The 18,443-nt window shown below is 27.1% G+C and overlaps 2 protein-coding genes across 2 annotated transcripts; one reads left to right on the plus strand and one right to left on the minus strand.

The window, feature by feature from the left end:
- Positions 1-1,865: 1,865 nt before the first annotated feature.
- LOC107437929 (intraflagellar transport protein 74 homolog) lies at positions 1,866-15,903 on the minus strand. Its single transcript, XM_043051676.2, has 8 exons — positions 14,848-15,903; positions 13,559-13,713; positions 11,742-11,862; positions 10,495-10,620; positions 7,185-7,522; positions 4,833-4,920; positions 3,519-3,704; positions 1,866-2,247 (listed from the first exon to the last, which is right to left on the minus strand). The coding sequence occupies exons 1-8, from the start codon at positions 15,385-15,387 to the stop codon at positions 2,005-2,007; spliced, it is 1,797 nt and encodes a 598-aa protein (XP_042907610.1). The 5' UTR covers positions 15,388-15,903; the 3' UTR covers positions 1,866-2,004.
- Positions 15,904-16,510: 607 nt separating this feature from the next.
- LOC107437934 (gastrula zinc finger protein XlCGF57.1-like) lies at positions 16,511-17,884 on the plus strand. Its single transcript, XM_016050081.2, has one exon. The coding sequence runs from the start codon at positions 16,511-16,513 to the stop codon at positions 17,882-17,884; it is 1,374 nt and encodes a 457-aa protein (XP_015905567.2).
- The last annotated feature ends 559 nt before the right edge of the window (positions 17,885-18,443 follow it).

The raw sequence follows: 18,443 nt of genomic DNA on the forward strand, positions 1-18,443 counted from the left end.
AGTAGCATTCACTACAGGACTTTTCCAGAGATTTTCAGGCAACAATCCACTCTATTCTACAGAACAAGCCCTGCTGATCCATCATCATCTACATCACTGGAAACAAGTTGTACATGATACTAATGGCATCATTGAAGAACAGTACAAGTTGAGAAGATGTATCTCTTTCATCCAGTTGAAAACAAATAGTTGTTACTAACTAAAAATCCAACCCTCATAATATATAAATTAACATAGCTGTTTGCTTGCAATTTGTCCGAATGGAGTATCACAATCAAATAAAAATATACTCTAATTTCTTACTTCATGTTCAAGTAATATATGTACCCGATAGCTAAATTTACTTAGTCAATGTTCAAATAATACATATACCCAGTAGTAGAATTTTCATAGTCAATCTGCAGCACTATCTTCAAAAATTGAAATTTGTCTGCTACTTCACGGTCGCGCAGAGATTATTATTGCAAAAATTAAGCCTAATCTGACATATTAGCCTAATTTGCAAATGTCAAATATAATAAAGTTGTACACAAAAACTTTCTGTTATTTAAACTTAATTTGTACTTTATACGATCATATTTTAACTTTGCCCAAAGAGAGAAAACATGGACTGTTACACTAAAACCAATAAAGAAATCAGGAAGAAAGGTTTAATTTTCAGGTGATAATATTAAAACAAAATCTTTGCATTTTAAAGTAAGAAAGTAACATATAGTCTTTCTATGGAAAGAACTTTCTCGCCATTTGCCAGGAACAGTGGTGGTGACTGATTACGAGGTTCAACTATTTCAGGTAGGGGTGTTAGGTCAATATTTAATAGGTTTTGGCTCAGGTCAGTGAGAGAAGGGGAATTAGTCTTTTTTTTAACCAAATTTTTTTTTAAAAAAAAGGGAAAACTATATTTTCTGCAAATGTAGAACAAAGAGCCGGGATAGCCTGGTTGGTAGGGCACTGGGCCCATATCCAAGAGGTCAGGGGTTTGATCCCCGCCAGCCTAAGACACCTCGTGTAGTAAATGGTGACGGATGCACGTTAAATCTGTTGAGTAACAAAGTCCTCCTTGTTCCCATAACAAATCATACCTCTGGGGCTACTGATCCAGGAGTTTCCTTGTCTTCTGGATTGGGTCAAAATTACAAAGCTAAGGAGTTGAACCTTAGTAGTCGTAAGCCCAACAGCTGGGTCGGCTGTTAAATGCCTGATATAAAATAAAAAGAACAAAAAAGCTTCCCTATTTAATTTTATTCTTAATTTTTTTACTTGCTTTATTTATTTATATTTTGCTTGTAATTTTCTTACCCTTTATTGTTTGTTTTTAAAAAAATCTGTGGTAGAAAATAAACTGCAGATACTCTGATAATCTGCAGCCCCCACTGTCACACTGGAGGGTTTCTACCAAAGAATATAGAAAAGAGAAGAAGTTCAGCTCTTCAAGTATGTAACTAAAGTGGGGAACTGCTTGGTGTGGTACGCTATACCAGAAAAACAACTTACAGGGCAAGCAACATACTCAGATTTAGCAGAGCGTCATTTGAATTAAGATCCAGCACATGAGTATAAGAAGTAAAGTGACAGTCAGGAGGTACATCACCTGTAAACTGGTTGTTGGACAACTTTTCCATGAATATATATATTAGGTACGCTGTTTCCTGCTGACAGACATTTTATTCTTTCTTTCTATGTCAAAATGTGTTAGCAGATTTAGTTAATGGATGATATAAATGTGTTCTCAAAGAACTACTTAATTAATAGTACAGTACTATTTATCAATAGTGTAAGAATACAGAGCAAATCAACAATAAAAAACTTTTCCTCTTCACCCCAAAATTGTATTGGTTAGAAGAGCCCATTTCAAGAACCTCAGCTGTTGTTTTTTCCTTTATTCAAAGGATCGTACCAAACTTTAGGGGGCTGATTTACATAAAGCCAATGAAAGCTAGACTTCTTCTCCTACGTATATTCTTTGGTTTCTACTAAGAGTATATATATATTATAGCTCAATAATTATCGCTGCAACACCGGCTCTTGCAACATATCATTTAAAAGAGCCAATGTTTCTTTAACACATTGTTTGCCTTTAGAATAATCTGTTTGGGCTTTCTTAGATGCAATAAAGTCCAGCATGGCAAAATTGTTTTGTTCCAGATACTGCCATCGTCTCTCAAGATTACACAGCTGAGTATAAGTTTCATTGTCATTTAGTTTATTCTTCTGTGTCTCATAAAGAGTATTTATTTCTCCAACTACCTGTAAAAAATATATATTTTTAATCCAAAGGTAGGCATATAAATAACATGCAGATATAATAACACAATTTAATTGCTATATATATATTTCAATTCAATGCGGGAAACATAATATATATGTTTATTGATAAGAATTTAATAAAAAATGATATAGCTTACTTAAATACTGATAAACTAAAAGCTGCATCAAATTTTGAAGTTTAAGATTTATAAATGATCTATTCTATTAAATAAAGAATTAAAAAAAGATCTCTATTTTATAATGAAATATTTATGATGTAAAATTACAATTTTGCTTTTTAGAAAGTCAATAATCACAGAAACAATTCAGCTGTTAATAATTACTACATGGGACTTAAGACAATAAAGCTGATAAAAACTTGATTATTTCAACAAATTCAAACAAAAATTAACTAAAAAGAAGTTTATAAGACTTTTTAGAAAATAAATCTAAAATAAATTAATAAAAAAAATAAGCAAACAATTAATATAGTAAAAGAAATGCAACAATTTTATTAATTGCTTTGCCTAATGCATGTAAGAAGAATTTGAATATAAGACAATATAATTTTTGATTTTGAGAAATAGAAAGCAAAACAAATCTATAGTTGCTTTTGTATACAAAACATTAAAAGTTATATTAATTTTTTCAAGAGTATATCACAATTGCTGCTATCTTAAAATTATCAAAGTTGTAAGGGAAGCAAATATCACTATGTCTTTTTTAAACTAAGTAAAGTAACAAGTAAAAAATATATTAAGATTTATAAAAGAATTATTCAATTGATCCTGTTGCAAATTAAACATTTGTGACATAGTGCTCTTTATGTTTGATACATAGAAATATGAATAGATTTCAAATAAATTTATGTTTTAAAAATTTTAAACTATTTTTTTTTATTTAAGCAAATATTTCTTCATTTAAAAGTTTTAAAATATATTATATTTTAAGAAAAATTGTACTTAGTCGTAATTAATCTTTTATTCTTAATGTTCAATTGAGCAAATTCATCAAAGTAACAAGTTTCTACTACAAGGAAATCCCCTATTATTAATTAAATTAAATAATTTTCTAATATTTTATAAGGGAAATTTAACATTTAAAATAAAACTTTAACTTCATCTTTTTTACTCAAATAGTGAGAGTAACTCTTTTCTATGTTTTATATATGTTTAGGAATAGATTAATATACCATAAAATGCTATAAATCAACAATTTGTTAAAACCTGCATTTCATAAGGATGAAAACCTATGAGTAAAAAGATACATACCTTTTTACTATATTCTTTTTGCTTTTTTAAAATTTTATCTTCTTCAATTAGCTTATCTTTCTTTTCTTCAGCAGCGGTTTTCAAAGCACCCAGATCAGAGTAAACAATCATCTCTTTTTCCATTGAAGTTATTTTTTGTTGCAACGTTTCCAATTCCTGCTGAATTTTTGTTTCCAATTGTTCAATCTTTAAATAATAATGATCATGATTAGAAGAGAATAACGGTAAAAATGAGCATATTTCTATTTAAGAACAATCTCCCAAAACATTTTTTATAATAATACAATTTATGACAAGTTTAAAAGTTTCCCTTTAAAAAAATTAAATAGTACTTTACTTTTAGAGTTAATTAATAGAAAAAGATTTAATCTATGTTTTATAGGTGGATTTAATTAAAATAATGTACATGTGAATACTAAAATATACCTTTATGGTGCTAATTAGATATTATGCTTATTACTAAAATATACCAAAAATATGTGCCATACATATTAAAAAATATATGCCATAAAATACTGTAAGAATAAATATTATAGACAAAAAATTGAATCATACTTCAATTTTGTTGTAGTAATGTATGTTAATATTGAAGAGTGAAAAATCTTCATAGACAATTTAAAATGTCATAAATTGACTGTTAAAAAGGACAGACAGTTTAGAATAGTTAGCAATTACAAACTTACAATCGGCACCTTTTATAAATACTTGTCTCTTTTTATTTTTCTTTAGCGTAATAAATTAAAAATAACAAGGTATATTAAAAGGATAATTGAGAAATATAGTGGGTTAATTTTTAGTAGCATCTTTAAACATCATATCAATTATTTATTCAGGCATATCTCACTTTTGCTTAAAGGTCATAAAACCTCTTTTGTCCCAAATTCTAACTGTTTCAAGCATTGATAGTGAATTTGAATTTCGTGAAGCATGTTTATTTTCAACCCTCAAACTGTTGGTTAAGTTATTTCAAGTAGGAATGATAGAAAATAAATAGAAATTTGCAGTTTTTTTATTTTTAAGTCAATAATGTTGCACATTGACTACAAAAATAAAAAGATTTCTTTAAACTATTATTAAGCATTGAAGGCTTCTCACAACAATTAAAAGGCAATAACTTAGTTACAATGGAAAACTTTAAATCACGAGGAAAAAAGAATAGCTGGATATTAATTAAATAAAATGCAGAAAGAAATTTTTATATTTAAGAGAATACATGAAAAATTGAACTAAAAAACTATACTGTATCAAAACTAATATTGTCGTACAATGTTTAAACAAAAGTTTATATATATGTTGGTATTATTGAAAATATACCTTTGTCAAATCCATTGCAAGTTTCTTTTGCTCATTATTTAGAGTCATAACAGTCATTCTGGATTTTTCCATTTCTCCTTCTTTAAATCTAGGAATTTAACATTTATGAATACTAAAACATTTGTCATACATTAAAAATTTAACTTTGCATAGAAAAATTCTAAAGCATAATGTTTAATTGTTTTTCCTCATTTATATATTTGATTCTCATAGTATGATTTTTAATTTGGGAAAATTAAATTCTGAAACACAAATTAACTCATTGAGAGCTAGTTCATGCCTTTTATGAACTCATGTTCAGAAAAGCTCAATTTCAGTACAATTTAGCTTGAGTGCTCAAAACACCCCATTAATCAATTTATAAATTACTAACTCAGGGATCAAAGCATTTTGTTATAAATTTAGAAGAGACAGATCATTTTCATGAACTATATGATGTGTTCAAAATTTATTATTTAAGACAAAATGATAACTTGACTTATATGAAAAAATTAATGAAAACTTTGAATTTTTTGAACAGAAGTCACTTTTAATATAACTTATATACTGCATTTTGGAAACATAGTTTAATTTCTAAATCAAAAAAACTTGAGAAGTGACTTAAAAATTTGAACTTTATTATTTCCTTCATAAAATGTTTAATTTAAAGATTTAAAAATATAGCATTTTATTATAAATTGAAAATGTTTAAATAGATAGATCATTCTCATAAAATAAATCATCATTAAAATTAAATTATTATTAAATCATAAAAATTAAAATATATTTAAAAATAAGTGAAAAAATGTGTACCTTAAAAGAGAAAGCACATTTAATTTAATTTAAATTAACTTTATTTTTTGAAATGTAAATCATCTTAAATATTTCAGAAATTAAATCAGGATTTACAAGTCAAATACTTCATCGATAAGTTTTTAAATCAAAAGGAATACAAAAATATAGCACTATTTATAAATATCCCTTTAGGAAATGTTAAACTTCATCTGTAAAATATATAAATCTTCNGATTCTGTTTTTCAATTTGGGAAAATTAAATTCGGAAACACAAATTAAGTAGTTCAAGCCTTTTATGAACTCATGTTCAGAAAAGCTCAATGGGAGAATGTGTGTAGCAAGGAAATTTCAGTACAATTCAGCTCGAGAGCTCAAAGCACCCCATTAATCAATTTATAAATTACTAATTCAGGGATCAAAACATTTTGTTATAAATTTAGAAGAGACAGATCATTTTCATGAACTATATGATGTGTTCAGAATTTATTATTTAAGACAAAATGATAACTTGACTTATATGAAAAAATTTATGAAAATTTTGAATTTGAACAGAGGTCACTTTTAAAATATAACTTATATACTGCATTTTGAAAACATAGTTTAATTTTTAAATCAGAAAAAATTGAGTAGTGATTTACAAATTTGAACTTTATTATTTCCTTTATAAAATGTTTAATTTAAAGACTTAAAAATATATCATTTTATTATAAATTGAAAATCTTTACATAGATAGATCATTCTCATAAAATAAATTATCATTAAAACTAAATTATTATTAAATCATAAAATTAAAATATATTTAAAAATAAGTGAAAAAAATGTGTACCTTAAAAGAGAAGGCACATTTCATTTAGTTTAAATTAACTTTATTTTTGAAATGTAAGTGATCTTAAATAATTTAGAAATTAAATCAGGATTTACAAGTCAAATGCTTCATCGATAAGTTTTTAAATCAAAAGGAATACAAAAATATAGTACTATTCATAAATATGCCTTGAGGAAATGTTAAACTTCATCTGTAAAATATATAAATCTTCCAGCTTTGATATAAATATGTATGTGTCTAAAATTGAATGGCTAATCGAGCATTTAACTCATAAACATTAAACCAATCAAACTGAAAATATACACACTTAAATATTTACTCATGATCTTAATTTAATATTATATATTGAAGAGATTCTTTAACAAATGATAGGTTTGTTTTTGTAGATACAAATAGAATTTATCAATTTATTTTAATTCCATAGTAGATGTGAGCTTATAAAATGAAATATTGGAATCATTGCATAGACAGTAATTTTTCAATTAACTGGAATAGTTATAAGAAACTATAAAAAAATATGATGCAAATAATCATTATCAATTATAAATTAGCATAATTTTGATAATTTGCAAAATGCTAACAGAGAGTGTAAGGTAATGGAAAATAACAGCTTTTATTTTAGTTTATGTTGGTCATTTTAAAAGGAACAAAAAGAAAATTTTGTTTGACATAAATAGATTTTTTGATCATTCAAATTAATAGTTGAATATTTGATAATATTATTAAAAAGTTTTTACAATTCAAACACTTACTGTAAATCATCTTTAAGCAGTGCAAGCTCTTGGGGAGAAGGAATATGGTGAAAATGGCCTATATTTCGACTTAATTTTTCCAACAATGATACCACTGTACTTTCTAATTGAATCTTTTTTTCAATGCTAGTAGTTTGATTTTCATCAAAAGTAGATAGGAAGCTATCCATTGTTTCTTCTCTCTTTTTAAGCTCTCGATACTTGCTAATTCTCTCTCCTTGGTTGTCTTCCAATTCTTGATCAATTTGCTCCAACTCATTTTTTCCACGACTTATTAGTTCTCGAATTTCAGCCAACTGCCTTTCAATACTTGTTATTTCCGTATTATGTTCTTTTACCTAAAAGAGTTATTGAAAAAATATCAAAAATGAACATGTAGTCTCTATAGTATGAATAAATAATGTTTTAACAATCCATGGAAACAATAGCCCAGCTAAGAAATAAGTACTTTTGTCCTAACTGTGCTCCAACATCAAATATTTAGAGCATACAGAACCAAAAAAAAAATTTTTTTTCTCCATAAAATAGCATTCTATTAGGTAATCAACAAAACTCATAAATATTTCTTGGTACATGCACAATCATTAGCCCTTCAATAAATAGGATAAAAAATATTTACCAAGCAAAAAATTAAGGACAAACACAAGCTATTTTCAAATTCCATGTTCAAGAGTACAAATTGTTCTCCAATTTTGTATGGGTAAAAAAAAATTTATTAGCTCAAACTTGAGTGAAGTATCAATCATATGTGCATTTAGGGGATCATAAAAAAAACTAATAAAGTGAGAAAATAAAATTTTTAAAAACCCATCACCACAAAAAATTAGAATCAAACTCTAACTTTTATAAGGGGGTTATTGTGTTACGTATAACATAAAGATACATTTTTATATAATTATAATTTGTATTTGTAGAGATAAAAAAAAACTTTTTATATTCTAAGACTCATTTTTTCTCTAGAAGTTTTAGTGTGCAAAGTCTTTAATTAAAACTTTCAAAATTTGAACATCATTTTGCAATATATTACACAAAATTGCATTAAAATTTGAGAACAATCTATTATTAAATAATTGTGTTTAAATTAAATATAGTATACTCTCGTAACCTTCAAGTCGAAGGGATGCTAAAAAAAAATTCGAGATAGCAAGTTTTCGAGATAACAAGTTCAGAACCAAATATGTTCTAAAAATGATCATATATATATACTAAAATATTTTAAAACGTAGAATCATGAAACATCAGAATAAGTACTAATATGTTTATATAATAAGTTGACAATAAGGCTAAATACAACAATGATAATTTAATTTTTAAAAGCAACATAAAATTAATTATGCATTAAATAAAAAAGAATTGGTTTACAGTAAACTCACATTAGTAGAGTTCATTAAAAAAACTCTATCAATCGAGGCCTGTGGAAATCGTTTTCAAAATTGCTTATCAATAAATTTTTCTATTCAAAAAGTAGCTACCAAGTCATCGCTTTTCGTGTTCAGGGAGTATTTCATGAGACGTTTTAATATGTGGGCAGCATCTCTTCTTGGGATGCAATAATGTTAAGTAGTGGTACACAGTAATTGAGTCGAAAAAATTCATATTTTACTTAGAAAAGTATTTGACATAATAAGGTTTTGAGAAGAAACTCTTTGACATAAGAATTCAAATTAACATTAAGAGGATATGTAATGCCTAGGGGGAAAGTATTTTTTAACATTACAAGGTTTTGGAGATATCGAGGGTATGCTGCAATTTTTATCAGAGCATTATATTTTTTAGTTTTTTAAAGTTAGTTAAAGATCATACATTGCAACTAATTAAAAAAGTGAATTGAATATGACGAAAATTTGAAAAATGTAGACAATGTATTAAATAACAGTTATGTACTATCTAAAAGTGACTATATAATGCGTGATAGTAAAACGGTTTTGTATTTCAAAAATTCATGTTATTAATAAAAATTAAAAGGAGACCCCTTATAATTGAATCCTTTTTAGAGATCTATACAAATGTTATTCAGTAATTTGCAAACATCTTTTTAAATTTTTGTTATATTTAATCAGGAAACTTTAGATAAATTTCCTGATATCATTAGCTACTAAACTGCAATTTTTTATTTATCTTCATAGGATACATAGATGAAAGTGATTTAGTTTAAGCAAACATATTTTGCAGAGTTATTGATTAACTAGTTTAAAATTTTAATGTTATTTTTTCAGTAATATGTGACAAAATGTTTTGCACAAACATCGATAAAAAAAACTGCAAGAAAAAAATAATGTTTTCACAAGAGCGTTTACAACTTCATAAATATAAATCAATATTTTTCTAAAATAAGTTTGAATATTAAATAAAAATACAGATGATTCGAACTTTTATTAATACAGAACAGAGTGATTAAAAATTTTATTTTGTTATTATAATTATTTGCTCTTTGTCTACACAAACATGTTATATATGAACACTTCACTGAAAGATATGAGAAGACATTTGCTCTTCACATGCAGCTATAGAACACTTCACTATACTGAACATATAATTAGTTTTCCCTAGTTTTTTTTTTTTNTTTTTTTTTTTTTTTTTTTTTTTTTTTTTTTGCACAGTGACGCAGATTTAATATTCTCTTTACATTGCTTTGTAAAATATTCAGGAGTATTTATCAATATTTGTGAAATTATCATTGTTAGAATTAACTACCAAATCAGGACAACTTTTCTGTGTCATTCAAAAACAATAAAAATGCAACAGTTGATGTCTCTGTCCAATTCTTACAAAAATTACATAGCATGAAAAAATTTCTGTAAACATTTTGAAAAAGAGCAGAAGAACCATAATTGAATGCCTCAATAAGACCAACTCCTTTAAGTAAACTCAATGATGGTAAAACAATCAGAGAAAATAGCCTTTAATGAGGTAAGAAAAATCGTGAAACCTGCAACAGTGCATCTTTTCAGCAAATAACTGGTTTTAAATATAGTATTTCAGCTACTAGAACAGTTTGCATAATAATATTTTAATTTGTAAGTATGTGATAATTTTAGAAAATCTTAATAAAATTTTAATAAAGTTTCAGAGTTATTATTAGTAGTTATAAATTTGGTTTCACTTAGCCAGTAATACCTTCAATATGAGTAGTTTGATAAACTGAATCTTAATTTATTATGATACTTATTAAGAACAAATTACAAAAAGTGAAACTTCTACCAATGATTTAATTTCCATGAAATGAAATGAGGGGAAAATATTAATTAGATAAATGAAATGCATACAAATTAAAATAAAAACAAATAGTTCTCAAAATTAAAAATTATACTTGTTGAACAAGATTTTCTCGCTCTTGAGCAGGCGTTCCTTTACTTTTTTCCTCTAACAGGAGAGCATCTCGTTTTTCTTCCACTTCTCTCAGTTTATTATATAGAGCCAGGGCTTCTTGCTTTATCTAATACAGAAAATTATATTTGAATGAAATATATGAAAGATATATTAATTATCAAATGAATAATTATAAACTATGCTATAATAAATATAGTATTTGCAGTAAGGATTTTATCTAAGTTAGCAATAATTTGTTACCATAACTATAGTTTATGAATGAAAAATAGACACAGAATACTTTATTGAGTAGTTTTAGACTGAAAAAAGGTGAAAAAGTTAAGTCTACCTTTCAAGTTAAACGCAAGAACTCTCTTCAAAATTTAAAGTTATATTTTGTTGCAGGTTTAGAAAAGCAATTACAGCATATGGTTTTAGTGTTCTTCCATTGTAACACGTATTTCCATTACAGCTTGTAATTTTGTCTTGCTTTAAAATCAAAACTATGTTATAAATGTAGAAAAGTATAAAAATTAAAACACATCAGACAAATATTTGATTTTTCTTATTATTTGCAAAATATAATTTGACGATAGAAAAATAAGTGTATTGTTATGAAGTTTTACTGGTATGATGATCACAAAATATTTCTGTCAGTATGAAGATATTTTTTAAGCTAAAATAGGGAAATGTTGGACCAAAAGCAGGGAAATTTGAATTTGGAAGTGTCACAACTTTTACATTTCGACAAGTCGGTGTAAACACTTTTTCTAAGTACACAACTTTTTCATTAAATAACAAGGAAGCAAAAAAAAAACAGCAATTAAAGGGGTAGCTTCAGGCACTGCAAGTACTTAGTTGGTTAAAATGCATGTAATATTAGGTTTAAAAAATATTTTTGACTTGATTGATGAAATACTATTTATTTGCAAAAGTCCTACTTTAGAGCTTTACAGCTTTTTCCACACTTAATTATTTTACAATAGAAAAATACGGTGCAAAAAATAACTTTTTCTTAGCCATGGCATTACTTATATTTTAATTTTTATTATGAATCAGAAGAAAAATAATTTAAAAAAAAGAGGTTTTTACTTTTCACAGAACAATCAGTATATTTTAGTAGCTATTTAGTACTATAAAGCAAAGAGTTGTAAAATATATTTTTGTCAAAAATTCTTTATAACATAATTGTCTTTTTACTAAAATAAATTATTCTACAATATCAGCTAATATGATAAGATTTCACACCTGTGATAAGGAAAGTTCTTCTTCAAGAGACATTTTTTGAGAAATCAGAAGATCTAAGTCCTGTTGAAGCTTTTCAAGAGATCTTTGAAGATCATTATCAGTTTTTTTCAACTCATTGTACCTTATAGGAAGGAAAATATGTTATTTTTGGTAAAGTACAAATCGTATTTACAATGCAGAAAATTATACTTTAAATTGTTCAACAGAAATATAATAAATCTTTCACTTAAAGTCTCTAAATTAGACAATAATGTTATTGATTTTATGCAATAATGTGATTAATTTATGTGCAATAATGATTAATCACACTTGAAGAACTACATTCTCATTTTAAAATAGATTTATGAGAGTCAAATATTTATAAGGAACAAGTAGAAAGTAGCATTCAGTTAAAGTATGCTTAGTTCAGTATATGTAAGCTGTTAATTCCATTTTAAAATTTCTTACTTCTTTATTTAATTATTTCGAAATTAAAAATATTATATTTTATTGAAGTTCTGACAAAAAGTAGTGTGATTTAAAAAATTAAAGATAAAACAAATTCTTAAAAAAAATCTACGTTAAAATTCTTATTTGAAACGTGCACTAACTAAGTAAAAATAAAGATTGTAGGAAATAGAAAGGATTCGATAAATGAATTTTGAGAATGAAAGCTGGAATTATGATTTGCTGCTGCAGGATCCATATTCCATAAGCAATTTTTCATTTAAGTGTTATCGGGAAAAAGAATCAGTGAAATAGATTTGATTTTCAACAATTTTGTTTCTTCTCCTTTATCATTCTGCTATTAAAAACAACACTATAAAAAGTGATATACTATATTAAGCTGAAAACAGACAGCTTTTTAAAATTCAGAATTCTGAGAGATATGCAACATTTGATATGAGTTTTTTAAGATAGAAAATACCCTCCACACACCACCTGTATTTTACCCAGAACAAATTGGAAAATCTAATCTCCTGAGGAATTTGTGATCAGTTTAAAATGTTGGAAGGTAGATCAGCATTTTGTTTGTGGTCAAGAACATGTCCCAACTGACAAATGGCTCTCAAAACCGTAAAATGTAAAGAGCTTGTCACATGTGGACTAGGTGTTAAAAGTTCTAATAACTAGCTGCATTAGAATGAAGGAAAATCAATACCCCATAGTAGTTACATCAGATATTGATTTACTCTAATATGTTGAAATGACTCCCAGGCTGATCATAAGACACAGTTTTCAATAGATCACTAAAGTTAAGCATCACTGGCTGCAATCAGTGAGTGGATGACCACTTTGATCAGTCTGTGAAGGGGCCGAGGTGTGCAGTATCAGACCTTGTTACACTGTTCCCTACCGTAAAGTGCTTGACTTTGTGTGCAGATTGTCAGACTACAAAAGCAAGGAAGCCATCTGTTGAAAATCAAATTTGTGATGGATTATCTGAGGCTCATCTTCAGGGATGTCTTCCAGACCATTGTCAATAGCCAGCATACAGCTATAGTGCAACATAAATAATGTACTACAATTAGGACAACTTTCTCATAACACAGTTTGTTTGTGCAATCACAAATAAGGATAGGGTGTTTTAACATGAAAAACACATGTTGAATTACAAATTACAAGAACTAACATGCAAGTAATCCAGAAATAAATACTTTATGTAAATAAAAATTGGCCCTAATGATTAACAAAAATTTGACATTAAGTGCAAAGAAAAAAATATATATAGAAATATTTTGAATTATATCCCATTGAAGTTGCATATCCAGTTATCCACGAATTCTAGGTGAAATAGAGAGTGTACTGAATTGGAAAAAAACACATAAAATTCTTACTCTTTCCTTAATTCTGGCGACATGGTAGATGTCAAATTTTCGGCTACATAACGTTCTTGGGTAATTTCAGATTCTAACTGCGCTAACTGAGCTTCCCTTTCCTGTCGCTGCTCAAATAAGCTATCAATTGCTTGGGCTTCAGTTTCATTTTGCATCTATGTTTAATAAAGTTAGACTTAATAAATTTCTATACATAAATAGAAATAAGCTGCAACTTGAAAAATACACAAATAAATTAAGTTTGAGTAACAGAGACTATGGCTGAGCTTATTAATATAAGCTCAAGCATAATTGTAAGCTCTTTTAAACTAAGAAAAAAATATTTTTTCGATTTTTTTTTTTTTTAAATAAAGTTTTGAAATTTATATATATTGGGTATAATGTTTTAGCTTGATACTTGAAAAACACTGATTTTGAAAGTTACCTTATTTATAAAGTTTTGCCTTAGTTATAGTTGCCTAGTTCTAATACTTAGTATTATGTAGCATGGTCAGATTTTCCTTTACTGTAATTCTAAAATTATCCAGTTGTAGCAATTCAAACTTCAGCTAGATACCCTGATCGTAAAGAATCAAAACATAACTAAAAATCTCTAAACACTGAGCTATTTAATTATTACCCATATTATTCGATTTTCAAAACTTTATATAAGTACAAATATTTATAAAATTAAAAAAAATTTTAATGTATAATACATTTCTATCACTTTAATATCTTTATTCCACTGTGCTTAAAGTCTTAAAACACAATATTATTTCAAACTTTAATCTTCAATAAGCAAAACATAAATTATGCATTTTCTGATTAATTATTATTATTTATTTGAAATATAGTTTCGTATGCTCTGAACTGAAAATAGTAAATATCTGTTTTAACCTTTCTAATGTTTAACATTAAAAAAAATTGCATTTACATGAAAATTTTCTCTCGTATGCCTTTATTTACGATTAATTTTATTTAAAACTTCAATAAATATTGCAAGGAAGTATACACATCACTGTTCATGCTCACTAGTATTATAAACAACAAAGATTTAATTTATCATAAATAAAATACTTCAGAACTTTTACATCTTAAAAAGATTGCTCTGAAATAGTATTATATATCACTGTTCATGCTTACTATTATCAACAAATATCTAAATCATCATATTAGCACAATAAGTCACAATTTATATATTTATTTTACGTTTTCAAAACATTCCTCAAAAAAAGGTTTCTTGTTAAAGACAAAATAAAGATATATTAATTTGCGAATTTATAAATATTAATAGAAAAAATAAGAAATACTTTTAACTCCTTATATTCTTGTTGAACATCAGCCATTTCCGCATCTGTATTCAGTTTATCTACTAACAAATTATAATCCGCTAACTGTCCTTGAAAACTTTTTAGCTCAAGTGCCTGACCTTCAGCTCTTTTCTCATATGTTAAATATGTAGATTGTTCTTTGGTCAGCAGATCAAGCTCTTTATTTAATCGATTGATTTCTGTACTTAGTTCATTAACTTTGCTGCGAAGTAAACCCATGAAATAAGATTTGTCTTGAACCTGCCTACGAAGAGTACGAACTCCTGTTCGAGGTGTTACGAGACCTTGCTGAGACATGGGGCGATCAACAACATTAATGTGAGATAGCACACCAACACCATGAGCAAAGCCACTGCGTGTACCAGGACGATTATTTGAAGCAGTGATAAGTCTACTGGCAGTCCCAGGTATACCAGAACGGCTAGGTAAAGTAAGATTGCTTGAGTTCCTCATTGAAGACATTGGTCTCAAACCAGAGCCTGGCCGATTACCAGCAGATGTTGGTGGGCGCCCGTCCATTGTAATTTTTTTTTTTTTTAAATAAGATTTGCAAAATTCATTTAATCCATAAAAATGATGCCTTCAGAATAATAAGATTAAAATATTTTAAAGAACATAAAAACTAAATATTTTAAAACCAAATCAATATAACTCGATTGCGAAACCTAAACAGTATAGATGCAAACGAAAATTTTTAATAGTTCACTCGTAGTGCTTAGATTTAATTAAATAAAATGACTAGATGATAACAATAACTAAATTTAGTAATAACTACATTTTATAATATTTAAATAATAGTTTTAATTTTTGAAAATCAAAGCTTTCGTGAAAGTAAATATTGATGTTAACATCAATCAACCATTTCTAGCTGAGAAATGTTTACATGATACTGTTTCTATGACAACAAAGAAATAAAAAAATAAAAAATTCGTTGCGGTCAGAGTTAGTTCGTTCTCTTGACTGAAGATAAAAAAATTCATTTTTATTTTTTTACTAATTTTTATCAAATGAAAAGTTTTCCTCGTACATTCGAAACTCGTTAGTTAATAATTGCATTTTGTTTGAAGCAATTTAATAAAAACAATGTAAACTTCAACGATTTACACCTTTTGCGTTTTTTCGGTTTTTGCAGAATTCTTCGTTTAAATCTATCAATTCGTGACGTAGTTCGTAGTAATCGTAACCAAATCGATCTTAGTTGGTGCATAACCCTTCTTCTGTTTGTTTATTTGTATATTTTCTATCAATAAAATGTATTTCAGCTTCTATTTTGAAAAATAAAATGCGCAAGCAGAATATTATGATAAATTATTTCTCAAAAAGGATTTTTAACTCCAAAATATAGAGTGAAAAGCATGGGGAATTTCATCTCTAAAGAAATGTAATAATTTCTTAGTAAAAAATTTTGATATTTTTAAATGTATCTCATATGATCTTAAATACGATATTTTCTTCTAAAAAATTTGTCTCAAATCATGCATTTTAAAGATTCGGAATCTGCTATCTGCAACTGTTTTTGAAAAAACATCCAAATAAGCTGCATTAAATTTTCTAGGTAAAGGTCCTAGTAATTATCTTGATATCTGCAAAAAAAATTTATTGAAAAGAAGAGTAAGGAAAACAAATTTATTTTTTTTAAGTAATGCAGTCAAAAGATTCAGAATCCCCTTTGCATAACTGTTCTGAAATAAGCTCTGAGCCTTTTTCCAGTGAAACCCTCATTTTTCCAAGTGCAGACCCTAGTTCTTCTCGTGAGGATTGTGAAAAACATTTATACTCTGGCTTAATGCAATCTGAAGAATTGGAATCTCCTATGAATGAGAATGACTGTTTTGAAGAAAATTCTGAATCAGCTGAATCGAATTCACCAGATTCGCCTAGTAAAAATAATAATTCTTCACTTGATTCTAACCGAGGTTTTGGTAGCAAAGAAAATTGTGAAAAAGGTGTATATCCAGGTTTAATCATGCAGTTAGAAGAATCAGAATCTACTATGAATGAGAATGACGTTCCGGAAGAAAATTCTGAATCAGCCGAATCAAAATCGCCAAATAAAGATCCTATTTCTTGTAAAGATTCTAGTTCTTGTCTTGATTGTTACAAAGGTTTTGATAGTAAAGAGGATTACGAAAAGCATTTATATTCTGGTCTTTGTTTAGCTCATTTATCAAAACCTCCAAATAACAAGTCAAAAATCATTTGCCATATATGCCAAGAAAAATTCAACACCGCAAGGGAGTTAGATAAACATTTGACTGTTAAGAAATGCTATAAACGGGATTCAGAAACTGCTCCTGTAGTTGCCGATGACCCTCGTGTTTGCTATCTGTGTGGTGAAGGTTTTAGTGATATAAGCAACTTAGAATTACATCTAAAGAAACATGCTGATGGTCCCATTTTTCCTTGTGAGGAATGTGGAAGAATATTTACTAAAAAAGACTATCTAAAATCTCATTCAGCTATTCATAATGTTGAGAAGAACTTTGTTTGTGATAAATGTAACAAATGCTTCTCTCAAAATCGCTATCTTAGGAGACATTATCGTCTTCACACGAAGGAGAAATTATTTTCTTGCAATTTATGTGGCAAGACTTATATTGAAAAGAGAAATTTTGTTGCCCATTATAGAATTCATACTAACGATCGCCCTTTTACGTGTGAAACGTGTGGTAGATGTTTTAATAATAAAGTCAGTTTAACAACACATTATCTGACACACATGGATGAAAAGCCACATGTATGTGTAGTGTGTGATAAGCGATATTTGTATAAAAGTTCCTTAAGATCTCATTATTTAACTCATACAAGGGAAAAACCACATGCTTGTGATATTTGTAACAGAAAGTTTAGTGAAAAAAATAATTTGCGTAGACATTATTTGCTTCATACCAATGTGAAACCACATGTTTGTAATATATGTGACAAAAGTTTTACTCATTCTAATAGCTTGAAATCTCATTATAATACACATTTTGGTTCTGTGCCAAATGAATATTCCATTGAATATCAAGAATAAGAACTTCATTTTAATGTATAATAAAATATTTGTTTGATGTATTAACTTAAAATTACAATAATTCTGTTCTTAATTTTTACAGAAAACATAAATAAATATTTATGAAATGGATTTATTACATCAAATGCTATTTTCAGTGTCTGGTGTAATAAATCCATAATTTTTTTAAGATTATTGTTCTGAAGTGATTGCTTGTTACAGAACAATTTCAATTTAGAGTAATAGTCTAATTTCTCGTTTGTTTGGAGCGATTCATTTTGAGAAATTTAATGTTCCAAATTTTGAAAATAGTTCTTAAAGTAATTTATGGAAGAAGTTAAGCAAAGATGACCATAAAAATTAAAATTCAGATTGTAATAAGATTTCTAGATTATTTCCAACCATTTATTTTTATGCTAAAGTTTTAAAAACAAACCATGTATTCTTATTGTAATGCTTACAATGTGCTATTTATCATTTCATTTGTAAATCCATTTAACTTTAGCTGAAGACATAAAAAAAACTGAAGATAACACTCAATATGTGATAACCCTTATCACATATTAATTATTATCAGATA

The sequence above is a fragment of the Parasteatoda tepidariorum genome, chromosome 1 (genome assembly GCF_043381705.1).
Source record: "Parasteatoda tepidariorum isolate YZ-2023 chromosome 1, CAS_Ptep_4.0, whole genome shotgun sequence".
Lineage (NCBI taxonomy): Eukaryota > Metazoa > Arthropoda > Arachnida > Araneae > Theridiidae > Parasteatoda > Parasteatoda tepidariorum.

Coding starts and splice junctions, on each gene's coding strand:
- LOC107437929 (XM_043051676.2), bottom strand. CDS start 15,387: ATGGACGGGCGCCCACCAACATCTGCTGGTAATCGGCCAGGCTCTGGT. Junction 13,714..14,847: donor AAGAATATAAGGAGTTAAAA/GTATTTCTTATT, acceptor TATTAAACATAG/ATGCAAAATGAAACTGAAGC. Junction 11,863..13,558: donor TCGCCAGAATTAAGGAAAGA/GTAAGAATTTTA, acceptor CCTTCCTATAAG/GTACAATGAGTTGAAAAAAA.
- LOC107437934 (XM_016050081.2), top strand. CDS start 16,511: ATGCAGTCAAAAGATTCAGAATCCCCTTTGCATAACTGTTCTGAAATA.